The 11,673-nt window shown below is 29.3% G+C and overlaps 1 protein-coding gene across 1 annotated transcript; it reads right to left on the bottom strand.

Annotated features, from left to right (window-relative positions):
- Window positions 1–4,882: 4,882 nt before the first annotated feature.
- LOC107940303 (patatin-like protein 2) lies at window positions 4,883–10,667 on the bottom strand. The gene is made up of 7 exons (XM_016873740.2): window positions 10,317–10,667; window positions 9,105–9,286; window positions 8,514–8,703; window positions 7,644–7,805; window positions 6,764–7,063; window positions 5,666–5,838; window positions 4,883–5,139 (listed from the first exon to the last, which is right to left on the bottom strand). Exons 1-7 carry the CDS (start codon window positions 10,446–10,448, stop codon window positions 5,040–5,042), a joined length of 1,239 nt encoding a protein of 412 aa, XP_016729229.1. The 5' UTR covers window positions 10,449–10,667; the 3' UTR covers window positions 4,883–5,039.
- Between the last annotated feature and the right edge of the window lie 1,006 nt (window positions 10,668–11,673).

Below are 11,673 nucleotides of genomic sequence, written 5' to 3'. Positions count from 1 at the left end.
GTTATGTCGGTCCAGGTCCGGTCCAATTTAAGCAATAGGTAGTGGACCTAAAATGGCCCAAAAATTAAATAGATGGGCTTCTTTGAGCCCAGTAATCGGGGTAGCGATGGAGATTTTTTATTTGTATATAAAAAATAATAATAATAAATTCAGTTCATTCTGATCAAATCGAATCCAAACCTAGTTTAACTTGATTTGATTCTAAAAATTACGTTTAACTTAAATTTATGCTAATTCGAACTTAAAATTGACTCAAACCTGGAACAATCTAAATTAAAATGACATAAACACAAAATAATCTAAACTCAAACTAACCCAAACAAATAATCTAAAATGATTTAAACTAAAATTGATCATAACTCAAAATTATTCGAACCTGAAATAAGTCAGAGACATTAAAACTAAAAAACCCAAAATCAGTATGACTCAAAACCCAAAACACTTCCAACCCAAATCAGATAAGTGAACAGATGTTGATATATGTTGGTAGCAATATCCTAAACTAAATCATGCATTATCCCACAATTATCCATCTGTTATAGAAAACACTATAATGGACTATAAATAGATGGTATTGCAATGGGATTGTGTGATGCTTAGGGTGCATAATTTAATTTGTTTCTCAATATTTTTAAAATTAATAAATTGATATTTCTAAAAAAAAGTAGAGTAATTTAATTCTTTTTAATATTGCAAGTAAGTAATTAAAGAATTAATTACGACGTTAATGTCTTTTGTTAGTTGTACATACTTTTGATTGCTATAACAACGAATTTAGTTCTTAATGTTTACATGTTTTGTCAAATTTATTGATTCTAAAAAAATCAACAAAATTAGCCTCAACATTCACACATGTTGCATGCTAAATTTGTTAAATAAGGACCACATTGATAGAATGTCTAAAATTTGAGAGTTGAATTTGTAATTATACCAATCAAGGTTACATATAATTGGCAGAAAATATTAACTTTGAGATTAATTGTCCTTAATTACTCATCTTCTAAATTGATAAGGATTAAATTGCTCGAATTTTTTTAGAAGAATCAACTTGCTCAATATCAATATTGAGAGGAATTGGATAGGTGTTTTGGCCTCTCTTTTTTTTCCCTTCAGCATAAAAAATGAGTGGGGAAGAGTTTAGTAGGAAATGTGAGATTTAGTGTAGTGAAATTCTTCTCTAGGCAAGGCCCCACAAGCGTGATTAAGTCCGAATTACAATAACAACTACTTGTATTTTAGATTTCTATTCTTGCTATGTTTGCATGTTAGTATATCATTTGGTATACCCATGTTTCTTGGCACACTTCACTACAAATATCACATTTTCACAAGGTTTGCATTATTTATTTATTTAGAAGAGTTTACATGTATGATTACATGGATAAGTATAATACAAATCACATTTAATATATGCTCAATCAGCTAAAATTAGAAAAGACCCAATACAAATATGATGGACTGGAAACCAGAATAAATTCAAACAAACTCACACATGGTAGGACTCAAACTTAGAATAATCTAACAAAAAACCTACACATAACATTTCCAGTATATATATCTTTTTGGTATAATCACAAGTTCCTTAATTTGTTTTAGGAATAAATCTCAAAACTGTACATGAATTATGGTTTAATGTGCAATTGTATACGTTAACTTTGATTTTGTGCAGTTTTATACATGAAATTTTAATTTGATCAGATTCTTGTAAATTATTAACACAATTATTGATATAACATCATTTTATCTTTATATATCACATACATGAATAATTATATTTATCCAATATAAAAATAAATTAATATATTTATTTCTTTGAATGTGCATGATTAAATCAAAATTAAAATTTTAAGTATATATTTGAGCCATAATTTGAGTTTCACGTATATAATTGTACTAAATTAAAGTTCATGTATATACATTAAATCAAAGTTTATATATAATTTTGAGATTTATCCATTTATTTTACTATCTAAGACTAATCATATTCGAGTTAGAGGTGGAATTTAAGTAAAACCCTTCTAAAATGGCAACTCCAACATTTACAATTCCACGTGATAAAACTCAAATCCGATGCTTAACACCCTAAAAATGTCAACTTTCTCAACACTATCAGAGCATTAAAGATTGATATGTCACTATTTCCTCGAATATTCCTTGAACTTCTTGATTTTTTAATATATCGTAATCAATCATTTTTAACCAAATTGGAAGTAGATAATTATGTATATAAATAAACACAAATATATGATGGTTGTTAATGAATTACAGTTAAGGTTATTAACTTATTAATAAATTTACGTTTTAGTCATTTAACTTTAAAAAGTTATCAAATGGTCACTAAACTAGTCAAAAGTCTTCGTTTAATTCACTAGGCTGTTAAAATCGCTGCTGTATAGTTCAGTTTTTTTTCCATGAAACAACTTGAATATTACAAATCTTCGAACTAAAATCTAAACAACTTTCTTTTCCTATCTCCGACATTGACCTTCAGATCGACTTGAATCTAAGCTATGTTCTTCTACTCTTTGATGGGTATTGATCCACCACATTGATAGTCAAATTATTACTTGAAGCTCATTAGCCAGGTTTTCTTAAAAAAAATAAACTTAATAACCTAATGATTTAAAAAAAAATTTAAACTTAATAACCTAATGACTTAAATAAAATTTTTTAAAAAATTCAATGACCATTTTATAATTTTTTAAAATTGAATGACTAAAATATAAATTTATTAATAATTTTATAACTTTAGGTATAATTTATAGAGACAAAATCCAAAAATGAATGGGCATGGATTCTTAAAACCCATGACCAATTAACTCGTCAAAAGACTATAATTATTTGGAATAGGTTGGTAGCTATCACAATCATTAACCAAAGTTGACGAGTAGATACTAAACACATCAGCAACATTCCAAAGGGTCAAAATTTGAGCACCAAAAATTAAATTTATTTAATTTATCCACTCACTCTCAATATCAATCCACATGCTGATAATAAAAATATCAAATTATTATTAAATAATTGACTTTTAATTCAACTTGCCTAATTGGTGGGGGGTATAAATTCGCAATAGTGACGAAATTTCATAAAGTTAAATTTGTTGTTTTCTTTCTTTTAAGCTAATTAAGAGTGGATTTTGATGGATAGTGCGATACGTATTGTCTATTTTTTATTTTACGTTATAATATCATTGTAATATTTAATCTTATCGTCATTATTGTACACCGCCTATCTAAATTCATACTAAGTATTTCACATTAATTCCTTAATATTATTAGAGTTTAGGGTTTGTTTTAGATTCACAAATTTATTTTTTTAATATGTTTTTTTTAAAAATACTTTATATTTATGGGTGTGGAGTTCTGATATATAAATTGAATTGTATGTATAGATTCTATTGTACAATCATTTGTGGATAATGGATTGACTTTATTGTAAATTCGATAGTCATGAATGTCGAGATGCTACTAGTAATTTTTTAGAATTCTCTTATAAAATCTTGTATTTTATCGTTATGAAAATAGGGTTGATGTAATGGAACAATAATTCAGCTCTTGCGTGTTGAAGTATGTTGTAACTATCTGAAAAAAAAATGATGTAACTATTTTTTGAGTTATTTCAAATAGAAAAAATAATATATATTAGTAATTTTTTGTGTATTAAAAAAACTCTTTTCTTTTATAAATTTGAAGGTTTTTTTTTATAAATATGATGAATTTTGATATTATTAGCAAAGGTTAAAGCTCTGAATTTTTAAGTAATTGAATTTAAGTCTCATTATATGTAATTGTCATATGTGGGTTTTCAATAGATGTGAGTCGGGTTGGGTCTAGGTTAGGTTTATATATGCTATTAATACACATTATGTTTGCTTAAGCTTGGTCAAATCTGAAATATGAGCTTCAAATTTTGTCAAAACTCATCTATATTTATAAATGACTAACCCAATCTTGTTTTAGGCATGCCCATGTTATTATTATTTTTTAATTCTTTTAAAAATGATATTAGTTTTAATTTAATGTTTTACTTTTTTCCATCTATTAAAAATTTAAGCATACATAACAATTTTTAACGTTTACATTTTAGTATTAAATATTGGATTTATTTGTTCTAAATTACATAATACATAAAAATAAAATAAATATATATTACAAAGTAGAAAATGCAACGTGCCAGGCCACACTCGAACCTTGAATTTTGGAGCCCAAACTTGGCTTATATTTAAATGAGCTTGATTATTTACCCACACTTGCTTTTCAAGTCTTATACTTTTGTCCAAACCCTCCTACATTTCAAACAAGCTCTGGGCTTGGACGAATATATAAGCCATTGAACATGTCTACTCTCTAGTCTTACTAGGCACATCTTCCATGTGTAGATTTTGTTCGGTTATATTCTAATTTGATTCTATTTTATAATTGATCATATGGTTAAAAATATCATGGAAGTCACTATACTAGGAGTTAGATTGCATTTTACTCTCTTTACTTAAAAAATGGGCAAATTAGTCCCTTTATATTAGATTAAAGAGCAAACTAATCATTTCTGTTAAAAATTTCATTCATTTCCACTGTTAGAAGCTAGCATGGCAGATGAAGTAATTAGATAATTACACATGGCGTGTCGCGTGTACCTCATTCTAGCATACATGGACTAGTTTTTAACAATAAAAATAGATGGAATTTTAAATAGAAAGATCATATTGCTTTTTGATCTAACGTACAAGAAATAATTTACCTATTTAATTTTGAGTAGATGAGACAAAATGCAATTTAATTTTTAGTACAAAAACCTCCATAGTATTTTTACTTTAATCAGAAATGTATTTGTATTTCGATGTAAGCTCTAAACAAATAAATGAAATTAAATGGGACACAGATTAAATTAGCACATTGAAATGTTATTATTCTTGTTGCAATACATTCGATCCAAAGAAAATCAATAAAGTTCCAACAGCAATGAATTACAAAACATCACCCCATTCGGGATTTTTATTAAATCATGGAATTATTTGTGCTTACAATATAGAGAAACCACTAAATTTTAATTTCAACTTCATATTTTTGTGCTTCAGCCTTCCCTTGGGGTGACCTAAGATGCCGACGGTGTCTCTCTTGGGACAGTAGTTTCGCAAACCTACAATTATAAACATCAATTTTTTTTTCTAATTAAATACATTTTGGTCGGAATTGAAAAATAAAGTTTTGAAAAATCAAACAATAATTTTATTGTTGTTTTGATTTATAATATTGTTGAGTATTTTTCTCTATCCCTTTAAGATGTGATGTTTGTATATTTATATGATATGAGTACTGTTCATTGATATGACATATTGGGTAGGTTTTATGCACACAAAATATGTATTCTATTCTAGACCTAACACGTGTTTTACAATCTCATGCATATGTAACTTCGCAAGAGAGCAAGGTCGACTTGTGAGCTCAGCCCGCAAGCTCAATAGAATCTGACCCAAATCAATTCGGATTTTTAAACCAATAATGATAATTATCCTAACAAATATATAGAAAAAATTTCATTTTCGGGGACAAAGCCCTTGCGCTCCCCTTAGTTTCGTCATTGAATGAAATATGACTTATGCAAAGTTTGTAGTGTTTAATTCCTCTCTCTCTCTCTATAGATATATGCATGCATGTATGTATACCTTTTAAGGGCTTCTTCATTAGTTTCTTCTTTGAAAGGCTCAAAAATGCCGGTTTCCAAATTAACCCTAGAAACTTGCTTCTTCAACAGTCCCTCACCGACTTTCACCAGTTCATTCAAATTATTCGCAGTCGCTATGTCAACAGATGATACATCCCCAGATAATCCGTCATCCTACATACCATTCAAAGATGTTAATAATTAGCAAATCAAAACTCAATTACTAGGAAATTGTTGTCAAGGGTACACACAAACTTCAATTAAGAACGCTAGCAAGGGTGGGGTAGAAAAATTAGGGGGTAAAATGAATTATAAAGAATGCAATTTTACTATTATATTAACTTATTATTTTACAAATTGAGAAGGAGTAAACTATATTTTTACCATTCTTGAGACTCCCCCTAAAAAAAAACTTCATAATTTATTTATTTAGAATTATGTATTTATATAAACACAAAAATTATATATACAAGATTATAAACTCAAAAAAATGTGTAAAACTAAATAAAATTTTGGCTAAAATGGTAAAATTAAAATCTAAAACTCTAATATTTTAGGCTGAAATACCAACATAGACATATAAACAAATAATAAATACCGTCGTAATAATATAATTTATTTTGTAAAAATAATTTATTTTAAGTTATTTCCCGATTGAGTTGGCATTTATCGATTTGCAACATCAACCCAGTCAAGAGTTTTAAGTATAATATATAGTGCAGTGCCATATATGAACTTTGAATTTATACGATTTTTTATAAATGAGATTTTGATTTGATTTGATTTTCACGAATCACTAACAACGTTATCAAATTAGCATCATTTTAAGTTGATATATTGCATATATAAACAATTATATTAATTCAATATAAAAATAAATATATGTATCTATTTCTTTAAATGAATACCATTGAATCAAAATCAAAGGTTTTATATATAGATATAAATCACAATATTTAAGTTACATATGTATTCATCAAACTAAAATTCATATATCAAATTGCAAATCTGACCAAAGTTCGTGTATAAATTTAATATTTATTTGAAAGAAAAAACTAACAAACATTTTCCGAGTAGGTAAATGCATGCATTAAATTACCTGGATACGAAGGTATTTATCTGAGTGAAGAGCTTCAAATACTACAGAAAGGTGAAGGTCTACCATGTCTCCACTAGCTTGAGTAAATACATCCACCAACGGCGTCGAACCACCGCTGGTTAGCCACCCTAACATACCCCATTTCGCCGACTGTTTAGCATTGTATCTCTTTTCGTCTTTTTTAGAGCCAGTCCCCAATGAAATAACCAGAAATTTCCCATAATCCATGGGTTTCGTTGGAAAAAAGTCAGGGTTTCCCTTAATGATCTCCTTGCTCACTTCCCCCATTGCCACTAAAGTCTGAAAAATAAAAGGGGCTAAATCCAAAATATACATTTATACAAACATAAGTATAATTTGTAAAAACAGCTCTCCCTTATCTCTCAATTTCAATATTGAGAAAATTGATCTCTCTTGAAAAAATCGAAGTAGTTTAGTTCCTGTCAATTTTGAAAGTGAACAACTAAAGACAATTAACAGGTGTTAACATTTTCCGCCAATTATACATAAATTTGATTGGTATGATAATAAATTTAGCCCTTTAGATATTCTATCAATTTGAGGCTAAATTTGTTGAATCTTTTAGAATCAAGATCAAATTGACAAAATATGTAAAAATCGAGGGTTATATATATTATTATACCAACAATATATATATGTACAATTGATGGAAAACATTAATATTGCGGTTAATTGTTCTTAATTTCTTACTTTCAAAACTGGCAGGGATTAAATTACTTCGATTTTTTTGGAAGGGGCCAGAGAGGTATTTTTACTATTTCTTTTAGTAAGGACTAAATTGTAAACTTTGTAAAAGTACAAGGCATGACAGCATATTTGACCATGTAATTAAACAGATATCAATTTAGAAAATGCATACCGGGTTATTTGCAGCCACACCACCATCAATGAGGTTATATTCTCTCACGTCCCCGTTGTCGGTTTGGATTTTAAAGTAATGGGCAGGGAGATATGTTGGTGCAGCTGAGGTTGCTATGCATATGTCTGTGAGCAAGGCATCCAAAGTAGGTTTTTTCTTCACCTGCATGTTGAAACACAACATAATAAGACAAATCAAACATCTATCTATCTATCTATCTATCTATCTATCTATCTATCTATCTATCTATCTATCTATATTGTCGAAGGGAAGTTGCCTCCAAGAAATCTTCAAAGTGATATTTGTCTGGAGTCGTTGAACCTTTTAATAGGTTGGTATTGTCTCAGGTTGAGTTAAGATTTTGTTTCCCAACTCTGTGGAGAGCCTGAATGCATGAAAAAGCTACTTGGGTCATGGGTTTATAAAACGGGAGCATTTCGTTGGGTCAGACTGTGCGTGATGCACAATCACTCACCCAAGAAAATGGTGATTATTTTCCTATGGTATGGCAAACCCAAACCTATAAGATATAAGTCACTAGAGGGGAGACATGATACCACTTGATCTAGCTACTATCACGCAGAAAGATCTTGCTCAGTCAACTTCAAATGTGACCTTGCTAAACGTTGCATAGCAATGCATGCGTGACCTTTACATGCCCCACACATGTTTCACAGTGCCATATAAGCCTTTCCCTATGGCTTAGTTAGGGGATTCCTTCTTTCTCTCAACACTAGAAGTAAGAGCATTCTCCCCCATCTCTTATAAAAACACTTGTGATTCTTGGCCTCTGGGTGAACTGCCATCAACCACCAAACCCGTATTATCCTATCAATATATATATATGTATGTGTATGTTTATATAAGAACCTGATAGCTTGAAAAAATGGCTGGCTGGAGATGCTTGATATCAAATGTTGGGATAACAACGTTAGTTAATGTCTGGTGCAACCTTGTTTCTCCTAGCTTGTCTTTAACAATGTTATGTAAGAACTTGCCATCATATTTTGGTCCCGATAGAGCTTTGATAACTTTTGTTGCTCGAGAAAACAATGGACATCTGGTAATAAAATAAAAACGTTACTTAATTTTACATAATAATAACATACTGTTGAATCATAATTTGGTCAGTAAAAATATTATGGAGGTCTATATATTAGAAATTAGATTTCATTTTGCTCTTTCTATTAAAAAATGGACAAATTAGCCCCTGTACATAGATCAAAGAGTAAATTGGTTTTTCTATAAAAAAATTATCTATTTCTATTGTTAAAAATTAGTATATATATATCAATCCGACGTACTCTGATTATTTCGTTAATCACGTCAATTTTTAATCGTATAAATGAATAAAAAGTTTAACCAAAAATTAACTTATTCTTTTCTCTAATATATAAGAACTAATTTAATAATTTTTGAACGAAACAGCAAAATGCAACCTAACTCAAACATGTACCGTACCCTGGTTGAGGAAATATGTTAGGACAATTAGTTAGGTAAAAGTCTTTAATGTCTTTGGCAGCAAATAATGGTCGATTCTTTTCGTTCGGACAAGTTAGCATGGCTGTCACCAAGCCGCCGGTGCTGGTCCCTGCTATCACATCGAAGTAATCTGCTAGTCTTGCATCTTCACCGTCCAGTTCCTATGTAATAACACAAAACGTAAAATCTTTTTACTTAGTGATAAGCAAAAGGCCACGAATGTACTTACGTAAATTTGTGACAAAAAGACCATTCGATTACGATTTGCACCTAAAAACTCGGTTCAATTAATAAAATTTGACGTAGTTATTAAAAATTAATAACATCAACTTCATTAAATTAATAACTTGGAGTTCGTCAACTTAAATTTAAAATTTTCCCAAACCTAAATGACCGGAATAATTAATTTTGTATAACTTGAATAAGAAATTTGAAGTGGCTAGAGCAGGAAATGATCATCTAAACCTAAAATGACCTACTCCTAAAACCACCTAAAACCAAAACAACTTAAACCAAATACAATTCAAAACCAACCTAACTAGGAATAAAGCCAACATAATAAAAAATTATCAAATGATAAATTTTTGAAAGAGCCAAAGTATTTTTTATTTATTTATTACTATTTCTATGTACGAAGTATTGTTGAGGGGCGACTCCTTCGGCCTATCAAACTCCCAATAGTGGTAAGGTATTATTTTCGTATCAAGATTTTGTCTCCCTCCTCGACTAAGAGTCATGTACGGTTTACAAAGGAAAACATCTCGGTTTAGATTTTGTCTCCATCCAAGGCTCAAGCAGTACTATACTTGCAAATGTGTGAGCTATATGCCTTAAGTTGGTAGTTCAAGTCTCCCCGCACACACAGGTGACCTACATAATGACACCTCTCCTTTGAGCCTTACAAGTGCTCTCCCTTTGTGAACCATACATGGCTCTCAATGAAGGAGGGAGATAAAACCCGAAAACGAGGACATTTTAAAGACTTCTCTCGAAAAAATCCTCCCCACCCCAAACAAGTATAAAAAAATCTTAATAGGGGAGAAGGCCTCAGAGTCCTGACCGACCTCCATAGCTACGTCCCTAAACTCAACCCTCCCAATTGATAAGTACGAATGTAGTATAAATATACACATGATTGTGTCATTGTGTGCATGAACATACATATTATAGAAACCAAATGTACGTACGTACCTGAAGTTGAGATTCTAAGAAACCAAGTATGGTTCCAGGGATGATCCCTCTTATTCCACCACCATCAATGCTAAGTATGGTGATTAAATCTCCATATGTAGGAGCTTGTAATTGTTCCTTTGCACCCTCCATATCTATATATCTATCTATATATATAGAATCTAAATGGTATTTGTGATAGTAGTTGTGTGCTATAAAGGGGAAGACTTGATAACCCTTAAAAGAGCTTAATTTGATATTGGTTGAGCATATAATGATTTCTACTTAGGTATTTATAGCCACATATTGATCCTATCCATAATAGTACTATGTGTGGGAAAATTGTATCAAATTTGACCAAACTTTCTGCTTATCTTTTAATGGGATATTAATGGTAAATTTGAAAGAAAATCTAAGAGTGCATTAATTACGTTTGTAGCATTAACCATGGTTTTTTTTTTAATTAAAGACTCGGTTTCCTTTTGAAGAACTGTTGGTTAGACCAAGTTTGTAGAGAATTGTAGGTACGAAAATGTTAGGTGATTCATTGAAGATTTATAACCTAACTTCTAAGTACTTTCATAAGTTCACGGCGGGTTAGGGGAGGGGCAAATTTAGGAATTTTTTAGGGACGGAATTGAATTATAAATTTTTGAGATATCAAAATATGATTTTATTATTTATTAATTTAAAATTTCATTATTTTTAAAAGGACTAAAATAATTTTATTCTGTTTTTAGAGACTAAAATGTAAATTTTACTATTTATAAAAAACTGAAAGGTGAATTTTCCATTTTGGGAGGACTTCGCCTGTCCCCCAGATTTGAAATATTCATTCTTTATGCGTGCCAATTTTTTATATCATATCTAATATTAGAATGTCTAAGTACATTGTGACATATTTTGTGTTATTTTAAATAAAATATATATTTATGGTGTGTATAACAAAAAATTTTATCTTTTTTTTTTCGTGACTAAAGGTGTATATTTAAATAAAATATATATTTATGGTGTGTATAACAAAAAATTTTATCTTTTTTTTTTCGTGACTAAAGGTGTTCATGGACCGAATCGAGTTGAGTTTATACATGATATTAACATACTATATGTTTGGTCAAACTTGACTTGAAATATAGACCTAAAATTTTCCCATTTTAGGTCTGTCCATATTATTTTTTAATAAAAAAATAAAAAATATTTATGTTATTTTTAATTTAATATTTAATATTTTTATATTTTTTAATTTATTAAAATTTTATATATAGTTGTCTTAACATTTTTTTAATGTTTACATTATAGTAGGATTATGTACTACTATAGATCTAATTTTTATATATTATAACTTACATAATATATAAAAATAACATAATATTTTACA

The sequence above is a fragment of the Gossypium hirsutum genome, chromosome A06, assembly GCF_007990345.1.
Source record: "Gossypium hirsutum isolate 1008001.06 chromosome A06, Gossypium_hirsutum_v2.1, whole genome shotgun sequence".
Taxonomy (NCBI): domain Eukaryota; kingdom Viridiplantae; phylum Streptophyta; class Magnoliopsida; order Malvales; family Malvaceae; genus Gossypium; species Gossypium hirsutum.
Note: the sequence above shows the minus strand (reverse complement) of the source record. Positions and strands in the feature narration are given on the sequence as shown.

What these genes read in the sequence shown, in the direction of transcription:
- LOC107940303 (XM_016873740.2), bottom strand. Translation starts at nt 10,448, where the DNA reads ATGGAGGGTGCAAAGGAACAATTACAAGCTCCTACATATGGAGATTTA. An exon ending in AACATATTTCCTCAACCAGG is followed by an intron (nt 8,704 to 9,104) that starts GTACGGTACATG and finishes TTTTATTACCAG; the next exon opens with ATGTCCATTGTTTTCTCGAG. An exon ending in ATAAATACCTTCGTATCCAG is followed by an intron (nt 5,839 to 6,763) that starts GTAATTTAATGC and finishes AATGGTATGTAG; the next exon opens with GATGACGGATTATCTGGGGA.